Below are 21188 nucleotides of genomic sequence, written 5' to 3'. Positions count from 1 at the left end.
GTTGACAGATAACTGTCAGTGAACAATGTGGCCATGCTGACGCTCACACATATCTGCACTTTATATAATATTCTGCTGTATGTAAATCAGCATGGTGTCATCAAGGTTGAATTTAGACATGTTGACTCAACATCTGTTTGGTTGTCCTGACTCATCGATCTGGATTTAAATGACTAAAGAGTGCTCTGAGTCATAATGTTGACTGATATCTCAATGGGAACTGTTGTCTAATGTTTGTTGCAATAATTATGCTCCTTCACACTGTACCAGTAACAAATTACACCAGTATAGTGGTGTGGGTATTAAAGTGAATTCAACTGACTGGGAGGAAGGGGGCATATGGGCTACCTAGCTTAGCCTGCTGCTAAGCGACACGGGCCATCATAACAACTGGAAAAGCATTAGGCAGTCCCATAAATATTAAAGACGCCTTTGTTATGGCACAATTCAACGGCACAAACTACAGCCTGAACACTGCCGTCTAAAACAGACAACAAAAACTGAGCGGTGTTATCTTCCTGAGCGCAGGATTTGTTTTAGGACTGTTGTATTAGATAGCATTGGTTCTAGCTTTGTGTACCCAATAAATTGTCAGTTGATCTTATAAAACTGATAATGTGTCTCAAATCACATACTTCCGTTAGTACACTTCCATGTAGTATACTATGTGCACTATGTACTCATTGGCGTAGTGTGCGAATTTTGACAGGGTAGTGTTGTTTCAAACCAAACACTCACCGGAAATGACGACCATAAATTAGCTAGTTAGCAAACTAGCATTAGCATTCAGGTTATCATTCACTGTACCAAATCATGACAGACTGCTAAATTAACCCAATAAACATACTGCTGGCTTATACCTGACAACAGTATAGTGGTGCTTAGTGCAAAAAACACATGTATTTGTACAATGCAGCGACGTTCACGGTCGCACAGTCCTCGGCCGCTATTTCAAGTTTGAAAAGTGGTCCCTCCCTTTCCGCTACGTAGCCAAGATGGCAACCATTGAGGGCAAGAAGTGTCCATAGTTCCACACTCAACTTTTTGACCGTTTTGAGTGCACCATCCAGGTACTCATAGTGCACTGCATTTTTTCATACTTCTCAGTGTGAATGCACTTATGCACTCAAAATAGTAAGTGTAAGTACAGAAGTACACGATTTGAGATACAGCATAAGCCTTTATTGACAGCAGACAGTGAAGTCAGACAGGAGATGGGGCAGAAAGACGGTAATAAAATGAATCGGACCACTGGCAATTAGATATGTATCTTAACCAACCCAATCGCCAGAACAAATGTCGGCATTGTACGTTTCTGTTAACCACGGATATGTAACACTTGCGCTGTGTCTCAAATCGCGTACTTCTGTACTTACACTTACTATTTTGAGTGCATAAGTGCATTCACACTGAGAAGTATGGAAAAATGCAGTGCACTATGAGTACCAAGATGGTGCACTCAAAACGGTCAAGAAGTTGGTCGCCATCTTGGCTACGTAGCGGAAGGGGAGGGACCACTTTTCAAATTGGAAATAGCGGCCGAGGACTGTGCGACCATGAACGTCGCTGCATTGTACAAATACATGTGTTTTTTGCAGTAAGCACCACTATACTGTTGATATAAGCCAGCAGTATGTTTATTGGGTTCATTTAGCAGGCTGTAATGATTTGGTACCGCAAACGATAACGCGTATGCTAATGCTAGTTTGCTAATTAGCTAATTTGCGGTCGTCATTTCCGGTGAGTGCACAACGGCGGTGTTTGATTTGAGACAATACTACCCTGTCGAAATTTGTGCACTACACCAATAGTGCACATAGTATACTACATGGAAGTGTACTGACGGAAGTACACAATTTGAGACACAGCATTGTACATTATTAGCAGACAAGTTGAAACTTTGTGTTTCTTCACATTCCAACAATGCTCCAGTTAACATGTGGTTATGTTTAGGCACAAAACCTAGTCATGTTTTGGCTTACGACACCCATGTTTGGTGGAACAATCATCACTGGAAATGCAGCTACAGCTTGCTAAAAAACAACTGGTGTTGTTGTTTGTTGGTCTCGAATGGTGGTCTCTACCATCCCTTCTACCTTCACAAACAAAGTCAGCTCATTTAATGTAATCAGAAGTACGTCACATCAGAGACTTTGATATGATACGTATGAAACGTACAAATGTAACATATCCATGGTTTGCAGAAAGCTACAATGCCAACATTTTCCTCTGGCGACTGGACTGTATTAACCCTTACGACACCTCAACACAACTCGTAGTTGAAAGTAGCACACGTCTTGTCTGGAAGTTGTAACTGTGAGTGACTTAGTGAAAGTGGGTACGACGACAATACTTTGTTTCCACTGACTTTGTGGTAGCTCTTACAGGAACCAACGCCTTAAAAGGGAACTATGCCTATTTTCAAAATGTACATATTATACCTATGGCTTACGATGGTCCCGGGATATTAACAAACACAAACAACTCTTCCAAATCCACAAGCTAGATTGCTTCAGGTTTATCAGGGACTTCTGCCAAGATATACTTCTTCGCAATGGTCGACTCCCACATCACATACTGTTTGATATGTTGGTCTAATGCATTCATTACTGCCATATTCTGAAGAAGTATAAACTACTGAGCTGGGAAAACCTCATCATGTATAAAGATATTTGTCTTGTATAGAAGATTATGCATGGTTTAGCACCTCCTGCTCTATCTGGCTTCATAACCTTCAGATCCACTGCTGACAGAGCTACGAGAGGGGCAGTTAAGCGAGACTGCACAGTCCCACTGAGAAAAATTGCATTCAGCCGGCTGTATTTTCCTTCAGGGCTTCGCATCAGTGGAATTCAGTACAACAAATAATTAGAGAGTCTCCATCATATCACTCATTTAGGTTTTATGCCAAGAAATGGCTCGTTGACACCCAAAGATGTGAACACTGATACACATAATATTGAACTGTAACATGTGACAGTGGATTTTGTCTGTAACAGAATTACGTAATGTGTTTTTTGCTATAATGCAATATGTTTTGACCTGCTGTATTTTATTGTTCCCATTTAAGCTGTCTGTCATAGCAAACTAAAAGCATAGAGTAACATGTTTGTCACCGCACAGTCCATTTAAATTGTTTTTATTAGTTTCATAACAACTGTAATAAGTACATATAAAGTAGAAGATGAGTTTGATATGAAGGGAAACCCAATTCCATATTTCATGTCATCAGAAACGGTGATTTATGAGTCTTTTGAAAACATTCACAGTACCTGAGGCGGTGAGATTTATCACCTCACTTTTTGGCTTGAAGGTGAGGTTGAATAAATTCAGCAATTACTTTTCCTGTCCCAGGGATACTTAATAATAAAATGTGCAGCTGTCTTCCCAAATGACTGCTCTCGCTGTGTTTTTTGACAATTACCATTGCATTACCATTTCAGGTCCCTTATTAAAAAGCAGGTTCAGAAAAGCTAAGTACTGTCAAGTGGTAAAGCTTTCCAGAGAGTATGATAATTGCAGATTATTATTATGTATACTGCAGATTCACAGCTTGGTAAGAACAGCTGTTGCACGCAGTCAGTAATCCTCCACTTATGCCAAATACTAAACAATCCACCTGAGCTTTTAAGCAGAAAGTGTACTGCAGCATTTAACAAACATCATGCATGCCTTTTTTAAGTCGCAAAACACAAACCAGGACAGGATTGGCTTAAACTGTAGCTGGAAATGAGATAATATGATAATATGACTATGAAGATGCTGTCTTACCTCTGATAACCGACATCCATCGTACTGTTATTAACTTCCATCACTGCAGTTTTTGTCTGGATGTTGCCATCTTCGTCTTTACCACAAGAGCCACTACATTAAACAAAAATGTTTTGGACGTCATAACTGTGCGCGTGATTTGACCTCTGTGTACTGCACTTTTACCATTTTAAAATCCATTTTGCTCTTCATATACAGCAGATATATGAACCCCTGCCAAGGAGTTCAATGAAATGTTTTCCATCAGTTTTCTATAATTGATTTCCCTTATCTTCTCCCACATTGATCCTTTGAAGAGATTTGCCATCTGTCCTCTTGGCTCTTTTAAAATAAATTGAGGGACCCCACTGGTCCTAATCCTATGGATGGTGATGAGATTTGATGATTGATGATTTGATCCCGTCATTAAATTTAACAGTCTCAAAAACTACAGTGAGCCCTTGATCCTGCAGCATCTCTGTTCCAAAGATTTATGTTCTTGGAAGCTGAATGTTCTGTTGTTGACAGACAATAAATTAGTTTCACTAACAACAGTACTTTCAAACTTGCAGGGAATACAGTGAGTGTAACACTAAGAACGTAAGGAAATCATGTTTCTCTATCATCTCAAGACTTTATCCTATCAAACACATGTGACCATCCATTAAGTTTAAGGAGAACTCTTCAAGTACCTGAGCTAAACAGTATTACCATAGGACATGATGATACTTTAGTATGCAAAAGGTAAAACACAATCACTGGTGTTTTATGTTGGTTAAACTTTAGTTTAATTACATTAGGATGATGTAACACTGTCTATAGAGAGGGGAAGTCCCTCCACTTCTAGTGGACCACCATAGGACATTAGTTCAGAAAAATTATGTACAGTAGTCAATGTGTAGAGAAACAATGCTTTGATTCTGGGTAAATTGTGCCATGACTCACACATATGCTGACAATGTGTTAATGTTAATTTGTTTTGCAAGTAAAGAAAGTCACAGTTTGTCGCAAAACTATTGAAGTAAAAGACTGTGAAAATACATAATTACAAAGAGTACTTGAGTTGCGTAGGTGAAATCATACCTTTCTCACTCGCTGAAGCTACGATGCCTGTGTGTTGCATACCAGGATGTACTCACATGAGCAACAGGGTTTGCTCATTCTTTTGCTTCCCAGCTGATAAAGATCAGGGGCTGTTATCACAAAGTTTCCTAATACAAAGAGTTGCTCCTCGTGACGAAATTCTAAGAAAATTCTTAGAATTGTGATGTTTTCTTAGAATTTCCCCTTAAAGTTAAGACTAGGTCCTTGTAAAGATAAAAGTTGTTCACAGAGCATTTTAGCACTTAAAAGAGCTCCTGAGGATGAAAAACTTTGCAGAGCAGGGAGGAGGACTTTTAAGAGGCTTAAGAGTTTCTTGAAACACAAAGAGGAAGGAGAAATAGTTTCTAAACACAAAGTGACAGTGAGTAAATGAAAGATACAGATGAGATTGTGCAGGGAGAGTATTTGTGGTTGATCTCATTAGGGATACACACGTTTCCCACCTAACACCAGAAATAAAATGATCACAACACTAAGATATTTGGAAAACTGGAAAAACTCAACAGTGTAGCAGTGATGAGTTGAGTCTGTCTCAACCTTCCATCAGCAGAGTGATGACACTAACAATGACGCTTTCACAGTCAGCAGTTCATTTCATTTCCACTGGGTGTCCACACCTTGCAGTCTCATAAAGAAGCGTGTCTGTGACAACCAATCACATCTGTTAAAAGAATGTATCACACCTAGCAACAGGGTCAAGCACACCTCCTTTCTGTCTCTTCCTTGCTCAGAGTTGCTCTGAGAACTTCCCTAAATCAGTCCTAGGCTTGGACTCTTCACAAAAAAATTTTAGGCTAAGTTAGGAACTCTCTGAGAGTGTTCTCAGATTGTTTGCGAGTACAGCCCCAGGAGTTGCTGGATAAAACATAAAATACATAAAATATAACGTTACATTCGTGTGTGGAACATAGCGAAGTTACGTAGCTAGCTAGCTAGTGTAAGTGATATTGTGCGAGACAAGAGATATAGTTCACTGAGCAGTTTTACACAGTGAGTAGTACTATGACAAACTGCAACTTTCTTGACTTGAAAAGTTATGTTTTACATTGACAAACGTGTGTAATTTGTGGCACTAATTGGGATCAAAACATTATACGACTCTTGCCATTGACTGCAAATTTCCTCTGAAATAATGTCCCACTTCACCTCCCTATTACAGATGCAATAACAACTCATGATATCAAAGTTTTACCACAGTGTAGATCTCACTGCGATCCAGACTGGCTACTTTCTGCATAAACACTTGTTTTTAAATGTCATGTCTTGTAGGTGAATTAAACCTGCTCAGGTGACAGTCCAAAAGAAATCTGTCTAAACGAAAAGAACTCAGTTCAGTCAAACATCAGTGAGAGGCGCTCCAGTGTCTCCAGTCAGCATGTCCATCTTATTTCTGAAGAGTATCACAATGTGAGGGAGGATATGAGATTGAAGGCTGCAGAGAGGACAGGCCTCGATGGACATCAGGTTGTACTGACTGGAGCAGAGCTTTGAATATAAATACTAAGTCAGGTGCCGGCCCAGTCCTCCAGTGGTCGAATCTGATCAGTCAGCAGATATTGTTCATCTCCTGAGTTCACATTCAAGGAGTTTTGGTGACATTAGCCCAACTGGGAAAGGTGTTCAGCTGGAACATGGCCACACCCCATGTGTTAATGGCAATGTTGATGGTTATGACTCCGACAAAGTTCAGAATAAATCCAGCTCTGGCCTGGAACAACCAGAAAAATACAACATAAATGACCCTGGCACAAGGCAATATAGTGTCCTGTCAGCACCCTCTCAGAGTAAATATTAATACCAATTTGTCGATACACACATTGCATTTGCTGCTCAGTGTGCCTGAGCTTAGTTTCCATGGTAATATTCAGGATATTGTACGTAAGCAAATAGATAATAATGATCAGATATAAGGATTAATACAAGCTGCTTATCTTAAAACTAGATATGAGCCTTTTCCAAAACACTGCATGCATGTCAGCCCACTCACTTATTATGGGGTCTCTACCATTTCTGATAGGCCTTACCATGTCTATGACTTTAAGGTTGCCGTAGGAGAAGGCGATGGCGTTGGGTGGAGTGGCCACGGGCAGCATGAAAGCCAGCGAGGCAGCGATGGTGCAGGGAAACATGACGTACAGTGGGTGTATCTTGATGGCGGTTGCCTGGATATTAAAAGAATTAAAAGGACATCCATGAAATGAGACTCGTGCACATGCACCCTGTGCCACAACGATCAAGATTTATAAAACAGAATCAAGTGTAAGCAAAAAAAAATCTGTATGCACATTTCTGCCTTTGTGAGAACACACAGTTTTAGTCATGAATCTACAGAGTTTTATGCATGTGGCCCCAGGAAGTTACTGTGCCTAGGCCATAGCTTGTGAATGAGCCTATTTCCCAAAATGTCAAAATGTCAAAGTCTCACCATGGAGGCCAGTATTGGCAGAAAGAGCGTGGTGGTGGCAGTGTTGCTGGAACATTCAGTGAACATGGCCACCAGCAGACACAGCAGGATGGAGATGGCAAAAGGAGGGATGCTCTGCAGTGGTATGAGACTTTCACCGAGCCATACTGACAGTCCAGATTTCTTTATGCAAGGTGGGAGAACACATGTCAGCATCCAAACATTTATAGACATGATTACCACCAGAAACATGTGGACTTGATGATGAGCTGCATTACTTCACTTCCATGTGCCAACGCAAAACCTCCTCCCAGAAGCAAAAGGATGTTCCAAGGCATCTTTTCATGGACAATGTCCCAGTTAAGCAGAGGTGAAGGGGCTTCAGCAGGGGCCCCTAAACACAAGGAGACAAGAAAGAGCTGAGACTGATATTTTAACACAGTCATAAATAATGACATATCAGACCTAACTGTAGAAAAGTGTATTTTTATTGTCTACAGATAAGACGCTGTGACCATAAATGTGCTCCATAAAGATAAAAAGAAAATGTGATGAACAGGAAAGTCATTAAAATCATAACTAAAAGGTGGTGTTGTAACTGGATTTGGTCTTTTTTTTCTCTTCTCTGAGGTGAGAAATGGACTTTGGCACCTCAAAGTCTGCTTCATAACCTTTAAACCAAGTGTGTGTTCATCACTGTGTCACTCCTCTGTGTACAAAACACTGCGTTTCCACTTTTTGATGAGTACCAAAGAACTTGTTGCTTAAAGGCAGGAGCAGGACACGCTTAACTTATGTTACCCAGGGGAAGAAAAATCATTGATACAGAAGTGTTTGTCTGAGGAATAGCACAGCATGTACTGTTGTACAGGCTTGACCTTGAGGCTATCAGGCTACAACTCAGCAAGAAGTTGGGATAACGTTTATTGGAAAGCACTGAATCAGCGAGATGGGTTGTCACGGGGAGCAGGTTATTGACTGTATCTTAGAGTACACAGAGAGAGGACAGGCGTGCTTCTAAAACAGCACTGTCGTCTTCATGTGACAGACTTAACATGACACAAACATAAAATGTGATGCATCAGTGGATGAGCACTTCCACTGTGCTGTCCAGACGTGCACAGATACAGCTGAAAAGAGATCAAGATCCTGCCCTCTTGCTTCAACATATACAGTACGGTGTTATTCCCTGGTCAACATGCTAATTTATGTATTTTTTAATCACAATTTTATTAATGTTGCTCAAGAAATGACAGCACAAACATGAAAATAAAGATATGCCACTTAAATTGGCACCAAGGTCTTGAGTTTTAAAGGGACAGTTCACCTCTAAATCAAAAATGTGTTTTTCCTCTTTCCTGTAGTGCTGCTGTATCAGTCCAGATTGTTTTGGTGTGAGTTGCAGAGTGTTGGAGATATCAGCCAGAGAGATGTCTGCCTTCTTTTGCAGTGCTCAAAGCGCCCACAAAAAAAATCAACATAAAACTCAAAAGCAATGTCCAAATCATGGAATCACAGACCTTGTGAGCAGTTTCATGTGGGAACTATTGTCTTTCTGCCAAACTACACCCGCCAAATGTATCACTGTGCAAAAGGGCACATGAATCTACTGCTAGCTCACTTAGCGCCACTGAGCTAGCTAACGTTACAGCTCAGCTGAGGGGGACAACATTAATGATTACATCTCATGTTGTTTTGAGCATGAGCCTCTCGTCCATGAGTAGATGCACACTTCCTTTTGCATGGTTATATGATATGATGATGATCTTGAGGAACCAGGTCATGATTTCTGGAAAGAGGCATTGCTGTTGAGTTTTTCAAATGTGTTTTTTGGTGCTTTGAGCACTACAAGCCGAGTGCCCACTAGTTCCATTATGTCTAAGATAAGGCAGGCATCTCTACTCTGCAACTCACACCAAAACAATCTAGACTGATAAATATCACTACAGGTAAGAGGAAACACATGTATTTTTGTTTTTTAAGTGAACTGTCTCGTTAAGACAACGACAAACACTTTAATGTCTTGGATTTCTGAATCTTAAAATATGATCCTCAAAAAGGTGCATTGTTAATTTGTTTATATACCTTTTTAAAAGTAAGATAAGTATAACAATGCACCTGTTGCACACACAAGATCATCACAAACATGCCAGCTGACCTACCATCTTCAGAATTCCCCCAGCATCTGGGCAAATTGGACGGGATGCAGAAGAAGAGTGCAGACATCAATATGGCCACGGTGCCGTCTGTGACATACCTGGTGAGAAAACATAGATAGAACATTGATAGAAAAAGACCCTTCCCTGTTTTCTCCTCCTACATCTGTTCATTGCTTTGTAAATTCTTCACTTCCTTTCTTAAGTAGGAGTCATAAAAAGCTGACAAACAGTTGTACTCACGGTTTGTCTTTGTTGAAGAGCACAGTGGCCCAGCCGGGGATGAACCCAGGCTCCCTGGTGAACCACAGAAGAACCAGCAACGTGAAGATGACCAACACACAGCTCTCAGCGAAGTTCATCCTGCCCAGCTTCTTGTACTCGTCTTTGATTACCTGGTACGCCTCCCTGTCGCCATCTTTCTGTGAGCCACATCCAAAGGATTTTTTCAAGCTGGAATTACAATACATGAAAAAGATGACGTTACAATCTGGATGCTTTCACAGCAACAACAAAATATCAGAACAGAGACTGACGTAAAACTTACTCAAAACCCAAAAACATAAACTGCAGCCACAACCAAGACAGGGCAAGCATCAGTATCATGTTGGGGAATGAGAAGCCAAACCAGCTAGCAAAGTTGATAATGCCTCCGTTTCCTGGGAAAAGTCTGTTGATGATAAAACATTGAGATCAGAAAAAAGTCCACAACTGTCAGCAAGTTACAGAACTTTTTGTCTTTATAACGAGGAAATTAGTCTTGTGATTTTGGCCATCAAACCACTTTTTCAATCATTTGGAATATGGCATTGCCCTTGTATGGCGTCCGTCTATCCTTCCAACCACTCAAAGCACTTTTACACTACATGTCACATTCACCCACTCAGACACACACATTCACACACTGGTGGTCGAGACTACCATACAAGGTTGAGGAGGTGGGAGGAAAGATGGGGGACAAGAGAGAGAGACAGACAGAAAAGAAAGCATATGTGCAGGTCGTACTCATCAATCTGGCCTTTCATGATGACATTGGGTGTGGTTCCAGTGAGGGTGGCCGTCCCACCTATGCTGGCAGCGTAGCAAACACTCAGGCTCATGCCCTTTGTCAGCTTCAGATACTTCTGCTCCCTCGTCAGTCTGCGCTGCTCGGCCTCTGGACTCCTGTCACAGATTTCTGGAAGGACAGAGGCAATACCATCAGCATTGCAAAGACATTTTAATTGTTGGTGTCGAATGAATTTACTGCTTGGGTGTCAAAGCTTTACCAGTTTCTGTAATTGCTTAATTTAGTGACAAGTTCTTATTGGATTTCAAGAGTTTGTGAAAGATTACTTTGACAAATATTGTCAGAAGCTCATTTTTTGCCTGCAGTACTTAAGCTCCTCTACCTCTCTGTTCTGTTGACCTTTTATTATTGTTTTCTAACCAGGCTGTCACTTCAAAGAGAAAGTTAAAAAAAACTTACTTGATTCAATGTCTTTTTCCTTGATTTCCTTCATGTCTTTGCTGTCACCATCTTTAACTGCATCTGAAAAATACCATCAGAACAACAGTAAAAAAAATAGCGCCCAAAAAGCTGAGAAATATTCTCTTCAATTAGTTCAATGTAAAATTTAAAAAGAATTTAAAAACGGTCACTGTCACACACAGACGTTGATGCTGCTGTCCTTTGGTTTGACCTCTTTGCTCTCTTTGGTGTCGTCCATCTCGAATGACTCGTTATCCTGACTGCCCTGGTTGTAATCCCTCTCCTCAGCGTTGGCCTCTGTGTCACACAGCTGCTGCAGCACAGCGTTGGCGATGGGCAGCATCATGGCTGTGGAGGCTGTGTTGCTGATCCACATGGACAGGAAGGCTGTGGTGCTCATGAAACCGATCATCAGGCTGGAGAGGGCACAAATAAATGATTAGATGGAAAGAGGAAAAGAAATGATATACATGATGTGTCCAAAAGTATGTGGACACTTGAACACTTTAACAGGAATTTGCCCCCAGTCAGCCTCTAGAGCATTACTGGTTCTGAAAAGACCTGGCTACCAGTTGGGTTACCAGTTAATCTCAAAGGTGCTGGATGGGGTTGAATGGGATTGTCCACATATGACAACAGGGGTATCCACACACTTTATACTGTAGCTGCAGCATGTATGTCTGTAAAGAATTACGTTTCTTACAGAGATGGTTTCACGCCCACAATAAGCAGCACTTGAAGGGCGATCCTCCTGTGCAGGTTCCAGTGCTCGACAGCGATGGCCACCAGCAGCCCGCCAATAAAGAGCATGTTGGAGTCTTTGAGGTACTGGATACAAACCTGGATAAGGAATGCAAAAGTGAGAACTCAAAGAAATTGCTCATTGAAATGTGTGTACACAGATACAGATGTGTACTACCTCGCCTGATTCCATGATGCCCATCATGGGGAAGAGAATGACAGGCAGCAGGGCGGTCACAGCCAGAGGGATACACTCTGTGCACCAGTACAGCGCCATGAGGATTATTATAAAGCCACATTTTGCCTCCTGCAATGACAGAAGAGGACTGGGTTGATTAACGTGCTTAATACACAGTACATGTTACACATAAAGAGTAGCACTCAGTAATGCCTGGCAGGAAGCTACAACACACCATGAACCTTTTAACCTTGGCTAATTATAGTCCAGTTAGCGTGGTTAACCATTTTCTGATAATTGTGAGTACATTTGTTTGAACTGGAAGAGGCTGCATGTGCACTTGCTGTTGAAACATTTGCAGCCAGTCATAAAGAATTACATAATAAATTTCATAATACATAATAAAATTACACAATAAATTTTAACATAAAAAACTCTAGAATCAAACCAAACAACAAAATAATGGCTGCTTGACTCATTTTTCTTTAACATGACTACATTTTATTTCTTGTTTTGCTACATGTTCCATTTAGATTCTTGAACTCGTTGAGTTTGGAGCTATACATAAGTGTATTATTGGTTTGTTGCATTCACATACATGGGTTATAATTATGCTATACAGAGAGAGAACAGCCAAACAAGAAAAAATCAAAGAGCCACAAAAATGTTCATCTTTTAAAGGGAATTTCACCCCCAAATCAAAAATACATATTGAGGCCAGGGTGCGGGGGGCCTCCTACCAGTGGGCATCCAAGAGGCATCCTGATCAGATGTCCAAACCACCTCAACTGATCCCTTTTGACGTGAAGGAGCAGCAGCTCTACTCCGAGCTCCCTCCAGATGTTCAAGCTCCTTACCTTATCTAAGACTGAGTCCAGCCACCCCACAGAGGAAACTCATTTTGGCCGCTTGTATCCCCGACCTCATTCTTTCGGTCATTACCCAGAGCTCATGACCATAGGTGAGGGTTGGGACGTAGATTGACCAGTAAATCAAAAGCTTCACCCTCCGAGTCAGCTCTCTCTTCAGCCATGACAGGCGCACCAAACCGTAGATCAGTCTCACGCTCCCTTCTACCCCCACTCAAGATACTTGAGTGCCATCTAGCTATCACAATCGATATTTCAAACACTTGCCAATCACACAAAAACAATCTAGATTGAAAAATAGATATACAGGTGAGAGGAAAAGTATGTATTTTTCGATGTGGGGCAAACTGTCCCTTAAAATCTACAGGTAGAAACAGACTGTAGCCTTTGATTTAATGGGACTGACTGAACCCCTGTACATAATCCCACTTTTCAATTTGTCAGTTAAAGATTAGGCTACAGGGTGACAAGGGTCACTGGCGGAGGTTTTCCTGGACATGTTGCAGCTAAGAGGACAAAGTAAAGCTTGTTGCTTTATGTCCTTCCACACTGACCCTTTTTGATCACCATTTTCATTCTGTTGCAGTAGTTTCGGTAAATTTTTCTACAGATTTGGATACAATACTATTGGAACCCTATTTTTCTTTCTCAAATACACGTTGTGGATTGACAAATTAATTTGGAAAAACAAACAAGACAGGGCAGAAAATAGATTCTCATGTATAATCAGTTTCTGAGTGAAATTCTATTTTTACAACCTCTCCCAGTAAATTGCATGTTATATGTATTAGAAAATACTGTATTATGTTCTAATACATCAGTGACGGAGCAGAGACTTCCTCACTAAATATTAAAGTTTCAGTCATTATTGTCTCCAGCATCCCCTAAATATCATGAGTGACTCCCCTCCTGTATATTTCTTTGGCTGTCTCAGACTTGAGCTCAGCTGCTGCTGTTTGTTTAACGAGTCTCTGCTCTTCTCTCTCCGGACTCTTCAGTGGTAGAATGATCTTTCCAATCACTTATATCATTACAGTCATGGACAGCAGAATCAGCACTGATTTGCCTCATTAACATCTAAACAAATCTTCAAATAACACCACCAAGACAATCTCTCCAACATACTTCTTTGTGTGTCATGCATCATCAGTTTTACAACAGAGTTTTATTACATCTAAGGTCAGGGCACTGTGGCGTTTGCACTGTTTTCTACTAGTTATCACATTGCTTCTGGGATTTTAACCTCAAAAATCTACTGTTGCAGCCACGTATGAGTTTATAAACGAGCAGTAAAAGACAGCGATGTGGTTAATGTGTGATTATGTTTAGGCATAAAAACCACTTGGTCATGGTTAGGAAAAGATCTTATTTTGGGTTAGAAAGCCCAGTTTCGGTGGCACAAGTGCCGCTAGAAATGCTGCAATGTCTCGCTTAAAAACAACCTGTTTTGGTCGGCAGCTTGCCAGCCGTCTCACCCATGTGTCCCACCATCAGCCATCCGCTTTACCTCACAATGACAGTCAGCTCATGTAATTCCACATGTAATTGAAGACTACTGCACATTACTTTAGAAATGTTGACATGATAGGCGTGAAACATATATGTAAAGTATCCGTGGTTTGCAGAAACATACAATGCCAATGTTTCCTCAGGGTGTCTACAGGTATCAGACATTTAAATTTAATACTTTTTAAGACCTTTCCAAGATCATTTTAACCATATTTAAGACTGATTTTTTTGCCAAATCCATTTTTTCTTACAAAGCCAAGTATAAAGGTAAATAGTATACATGTGGTCTTGTGCGCAGGTAGGCTATGTTTGGGAATACAGTTATTAAGGTGACTAAGGTTGATCAACCTTTTTGCCAACAGGTAAGTGCACGTACAAAGTAAATATTAGGTTCAGTGGTAGGTTTAAAGACATAACATCAGAAATGTGAGCTTTCATGAAGAAGAGCGCACTTAATTTTGACAAAAAGAAATTAAAAGATGGATAAATTAAATTAGATAAAATGTTTGTGCCAATTAAAACCTCACAGATTCAAATTGAAGGTTATTTAATGACTTTTACGGCCTAATATTTCTTATAAAAATTGAATTTAAGACCTGCAGAGACCCTGTTCCTCCGGACGACTGGGCTGTAAAATATCTGAGGCCATGGTAAGGGGGACCTTTGAAATGAAAATTGATGTTTGTTATTATTGGCAAGAGATGAAGGTCGAGCATAATAATGAAACGGCTTCTTCACTCAGGCAGGTGTGTGCACGCGGCCACCTTAGCCCTGCTCAGAGTTGCACTCTGCCTTTAATTGCACATATTGTACATTGTCATTTTGAAGGGATGTGAGCTGCACTTAGCTGGCTCTCTAACTTTGTTACAAACAGTTTGGGAGAAGCATTGACCATATACATGACATCTCAATCGAGACACCTAAACATCAGAGACACATATTTAAGCCTTTATAGACATCCATGGTAGGTGGCATTTGAAGGCTCTTGGTATCATAGCAGTGACTGTAAAACTTTGGATTATATGTCGTGTATCAGCATGAAGTCTAAAATATGTTTGCAGATATGTCCTGCTACAATAAACAAAAACACATGCACATGCTGATTTTCTTACCGGGGTCGGGACGATCAGGGGCAGAGGCAGAAGTAAAAGAGGTGTCAGGACTATTACGATGTAATTCCTATACCTCCACAGCCCAGAGGAAAAAAACCCAGCCATGATCCACACAGTGTGATCATCCAAAGTATTCAAGAGTCAGAAAGAAAACACACAATTAGTGACACGACTGTGCTATCTAAGACACAGTAGTAAAGTTACAGTATATATAGTGGTATATACAGTATGTGACCCTGAAAAAGGGATTAAAAATTAACTTTATAGTGAGGGTCCAGCATGTACAGGGTGTGTTTCCATGTGTCGGGAAGGGGGTAGGTAAGGTAAGCAACCAGGAGCAATAATCTATGGAAGCAACTTATCTTTTTTTATCTTGACTATAATATGCAACAGTTGCTTTGTCTGTGTGAGGTGTACAATGGTGATTATCAACATTATTTCATACCTATGGGCGCTTCATGTGGCCACGGACGGAATAACATTAAATCACTGGTTGTCAAAGTGAGCCACACACACTGCACAAATTCATGACACTGCATGTTAAACCAAAGTAAACCAAATAAAATTATATCCCTGACTACACCTGATAGGAACTACAAAGTGAGGTGTCAAATGGCTTGCTGAAGGAGTATTAGGACAATCTGTAACAACACAGATCCATTTGATAACAGGGTTATTGGCTTTGTAAATAGGTCGTGTGGGTGTAACGTTAATGACACAATGTGATTCCTGCGAAAAGCCACAGAGGGTGAAATGTTGACAAACCAGATCATCCTCCTCCTACTGTCTGTGTGTGTGTGTGCGGTGTATGTGTGAAGATAAAAGGTCAAAGGGAGTCACGGGAGGGTGTGATGATGAATGTTTGAGGACATCCTGAGGCTGTATCAAGTTATGGGCCAAGTCCCTGACAGTTACTGCACAGGAACAAATACTCTGAGTAAAAAACTAATTAAACTAAACTAAAAGTGTAATCTAATCTTCCTACAGACTAAAAAATAAATAAATGAAAAAAGTATTGTAGGTGGCTTAACAAAACAGTGATAGGAAATTATTTTAAGGAAATATCAATAATCAAAAAAGATACGTAAATGTGACTAAAACAAAATAGGACACGTGCGTTTACTTGGGTGGGATTGTGGGTTGTGATGTATGATATAAAACAGGTGTTTACGGGCAAAGTGTGGATCAATGAGGAACAACAAGTTCACTGTAAATAAGACTGTAAACAGAGATACCACATAATATTTTTGCCTATACAAAATTCTCTTAAGGGTCATTTGTTTACACATCTGTAGATGCAACATTTGGCACTGTGTGACCTTGGAGTTAAATCTTTGTTTGCTTTTAGAGTGGTTTTATGTTGAGCTATGAAATATTTCTTTCCACTTTTGACATCCAAAGTGATCAAAGATCATTTTTTAAAATGTATAGTTCAAGTGACACATAAAAAGGTACATCACAAAGGTAAAACAATAAACTCTTATATCTGTAAATAGAATAATTCTGAAATATGTGTAGTTTGTATAGTTAAAAAATTAAATACTGCAACAAAGTTTTTCCTTTATTTTCCACATTTAGACAACAAAAGATTCGGAAAATAAACAGTCACAGGAGCGCAGGGCGGACTCTTGTGTTTGAGGCACATAATACTCTTTTTAAATAGCAGAAAAAATTATTTAAAAAAATAACACATTTACAAATTGCTGTTTTTTTATCTGGACAACGAGGGAATGTCCCATAATGACATAATCACTAACATCTTAACAGAGGCCAGATTTAAGAGGCTTGCACTGCTTTCCCCAAAGTGCCCTGTCTGCACTTACCACTGGTCAGTGGGGGTGGGAATCACCAGAGGATCCATGATAGGATATTATCATGATACTTACGTCACAATACAATATTATTGCAATTTTAAATGTGTTACAATATGCTGAGTCCATCAATCCATTCAACTGTTTTCATCCGCTTATCTGGGGCCGGGTCGCGGGGCAGCAGGCCAAGTAAAGCACCACAGACATCGCTCTCCCCAGCAACGCTTCCCAGCTCCTCCTGGGGGACCCCAAGGTGTTCCCAGGCCAGATGGCATGTGTAGTCCCTCCAGCGTGTTCTGGGTCTGCCCCGGGGCCTCCTACTAGTGGGACGTGCTCAGAACATCTCTAACAGGAGGCGACCAGGAGGCATCCTGATCAGATGCCCGAACCACCTCAACTGACCCCCTTCAACACGAAGGAGCAGCAGCTCTACTCCGAGCATATTACCTTTTTTCAACTCTAAATTATGTCCCCAAAGAAAAACTTTGTCAACGTCTGTTTTATCTAACAAGATAAAGTTTCACTCTGTTCATTACACCTCAGCCATTTTTTTTTTTGCAGCAGCAAAATGTATCCAGTGGACTAAAAACGCATTTGATTATATCATTCTAGTAGGCTACCTTAATTAATTTGTATGTGTAATGTTAACGACTTTTATAATAAAAAAATCGATGCTTGGCAATGTGTGACGATACGATATTGCCACACACAAAAAAATGTGATACTACCCTGTATCGATTTTTTCCCCGACCCCTACTTGTCAGAGGGATCCTGAGTCAGCATCAAACCTCATGTAAAACCATTAAACACTGCTGACTTCAAGAATCTCTCCACATTAATTAAAGAAATTATAGAAATGAGCATTCCACTGATTTGTTACATAAAAGTCTAGAGTATACCTGTGAAGGTGGTGGAGGTACCTTTTCTTTTCCCCAGCCCTGCCCCTGAAAGGGTCGCTGCATACAGGTGTTCATCTTGTTAACTCTCACCTGTGGAGCAAACAGAAAGACATGTGGTCTTATTGTCATCACAATGTGTTTTTGTTCCTGCCATCATTTTACAAAAATATAATTTTTCTGGTCTAGAACCTTCACCAACCTACCTCACTATACATAGAAAGAGATCTTATCCTTATAATCTGATATATTTTTATTGAAAAAAATAAATAAATAAAAACATGCTTTCCATGCTCCTCCAAATATTTCAGTTCTTCTCTGAAGCTTTCGTAGTGTTGGCTTATATCAGACATCCATTTTTATGAATTAAGCTATATATATGAAGTTTATCATCATCATCTATAACCAGCGATTACCATGATAATAACATTTTGTTTGGTATCTTAATTTTTGGTGTATTCTTACATGAAAAAGAATTTTCCGAAGAACAGAGTTGTTAGTGTCTTTCTTACATTGGTGTAGAGTCTCAGATGATTGAGAACAGATTTAGTTACTAACTGGAGGATTAGTACACACATAAGAGAATTATCCATCAACAAGCAATTATTAACTACAAAACTGAACTCGCGCCAAGAATTTCAAAGTGTAGGCCGCCTTCATGAATGCAGCAGTAGGGTGTGTTCAGCTTGGTAATTCTCGTTAACTGTCAGTGGATTCCAGGGAATTGAGTAAAATTAACCACATTTATTTGCAATTTGTCAAGCGAGCGTGTCAAATGTGCCTTCCTCATAAAGTACTTCAAATAGCAGCTGTTGGTTTCTTTGTGACATTTACAAAACTGACTATCAAAACACATTGTCTTCTGCTGCTATCTTGTCTGTCTTTTATCTGTCCTCTGCTATTCCTGCCCTCCACTACATGACGTGTGTGATATTTATCAATTTATATACAGGTATATTTTATAAATATGTAATATTCTAGCTATTTCTAGAGTGCCTTTTAAACATCTAGCAGGGGACTACAGATGCAAAAAAAAAGATAATGCTTTATAGGTCAATTTTGGCTCATTTCACTTTTTTCTGTAGATCAATGAGCATCAAATAAGCCAATAACTTTCACCCCATTTTTCTAAACTGGTTGTGGGAGGAAACTGGAGTACTTGGAGAGGGCCCACACTGCCATGGGGGAGCATGCAGCTCTGCACCGGGGGGGCTACCCCACCCTGGGTTCGAGCCAGGAGCCCTCTTGCTGTGAGGTGACAATGCTAACCACTGCACTGCCATGCCACCCCAGTATTTATTGAGATTATAGAGTTAAAAATACATTGTGTTTATTTAATAGGTGGATTCCAGTGTTTAAGACTACACTGGAGGGACAATAAGACAGGCTTCGAAACATCAGACCCTCTGAAGTCAGGGACTGAAAGGTTTGCTGCTGTCTTTTATTCAGTTTTTATTATTTTCTGAGCAGCCTTCTTCTTGTGCACGTATTCTGAATAAACTGACATTTTTTGGCACTGATCTCAGCCTGTGAACCTTTTTTCGTGGCTGCCCAGCCCAGGTGTGTTGGTGTGTGGGGATCTCCTCTGCCATCCTTTCTTGGTTGTCTATTGTGCCGAGGCACGCAATACCCCCTTTACACTTGGCATTAACATCAGTTTTTGTGATCGGATTGCAATCGGATTGCTCTTGACCACATGAAAGTACAGGTGTAAATACGCTTGAAACGCATTGAGGATGGATTGTTATCTGATCTGCCAAACCACTTCTGAAGGTGGTCAGGGACGCATTGTGACCACATCCAGGGGCGGACTGGCCATCTGGAGGTTCTGGAGAATCACAGAACGGCCGGTACCCCAGGACGGCAGGCGGCCGCTACGCAGTCATCACCGTTTTTTTTTTGTTGCTGTTTTTTTTCTTTTTTCTCCCTGATAATCTACTGTTCCACGTCCAGTCCGCTAGGTGGCAGCCTTTAAACTGGATGCCAGCTGGCATAGATATCTATGAGCTGGCCGGCCACCAATCAAATTGAAGAAGAAGGAAGCGCATACCTTATGCGCACCGGTTGTTGTGGGCTGGGCCGAGTCAAAGTCCAGGGCTGTTTTTTAGTCCCAGTCCGCCCCTGACCACATCGGACACAAGTGTAAATGCAAATGCGTCTCCAATCCACATGCAACAACTCTGTGGGCAAAAATACGTAGGCAAGGTGCGCCAGCTGGACACAGGAAGAAGGAAGAAGACAACAACAACAACCCTCACCAGGTAGCGACTGCCAACATAAAGAAAACATGGATGATAGCCGAGGATGGAGTAAACGGTGAGACGAAGTGTCTGCTCTGAAAAACAAGGAGTCGTTGTTGTTGTTTTTATTGTTGTTGTGACATCAGTGGGAAGGATCTGGATGCGGACACCGGAGACTTATGTTAATACCAGGTGTAAATGTATGGGATCAAGCATTATGCGACTGCAATCCAATCACACAAAATGCATGTTAATGCCAGGTGTAAAGGGAGTGCAAGACAAACTTTTTTGTTGCCCTAAGCAGGCGCAGTTTTACATCTCATCTTTATCTTTCTACAGTTTTGGGTCAGCCCCAAGACTTTGCAAAAATAAAATACCACACATTTTACCAAAAAGACTACTCTCTGATTTAATACAAGTTACATAGTTCTAGTTTCAACAGTATCAGTACTAGGGGTGTAACGATACATCGATCCATCGATTCATTGATTAACAATCCGATTATATCGATGCAAAATGAAAACATTGATCCATATCGTCATCTTAAAGATACACATTTATTTTGAAATTCACATAGCACGTCTGTGTCACCATTTCTGGGCAAGCGCGCCTCCGCTCAAACAACAAACAGAGCTTAGAAATAAAATGGTCAAATCATATTCTAGTTGTTTTTGTGAGGGCATATGATATCACGTCATATCGATCGCAGGCTCCTGAATCGAATTGAATCAAAATCGTATCGTGACAGACTTTGTGATATCGGTAAACATTGTATCATCATCCAAACAAATCGATATAATATCGTATCGTGATGAAGCTGGTGATTTACACCCCTAATTAGTACTAATCAAAATATAGACTTGGTCCTAGAAATTACTTTCACAATTGAACAACATTGCTTTGGCTGTAAAATCTGCACACTTCTTTACACAACTATGAAGTTTCAC

The 21188-nt window shown here is 40.5% G+C and overlaps 1 protein-coding gene across 1 annotated transcript; it reads right to left on the bottom strand.

The window, feature by feature from the left end:
* Positions 1-4514: 4514 nt before the first annotated feature.
* Positions 4515-15459, bottom strand: LOC117259302 (solute carrier family 13 member 2-like). Its single transcript, XM_033630567.2, has 13 exons — positions 15295-15459; positions 11805-11933; positions 11589-11725; positions 11066-11301; positions 10883-10945; positions 10420-10591; positions 9962-10084; positions 9658-9867; positions 9421-9515; positions 7537-7652; positions 7280-7441; positions 6879-7016; positions 4515-6562 (listed from the first exon to the last, which is right to left on the bottom strand). Exons 1-13 carry the CDS (start codon positions 15397-15399, stop codon positions 6434-6436), a joined length of 1815 nt encoding a protein of 604 aa, XP_033486458.1. The 5' UTR covers positions 15400-15459; the 3' UTR covers positions 4515-6433.
* Positions 15460-21188: the final 5729 nt, after the last annotated feature.

This window comes from Epinephelus lanceolatus, chromosome 4 (assembly GCF_041903045.1).
Source record: "Epinephelus lanceolatus isolate andai-2023 chromosome 4, ASM4190304v1, whole genome shotgun sequence".
Taxonomy (NCBI): domain Eukaryota; kingdom Metazoa; phylum Chordata; class Actinopteri; order Perciformes; family Serranidae; genus Epinephelus; species Epinephelus lanceolatus.
This window is presented reverse-complemented; position numbering and strand designations above follow the sequence as displayed.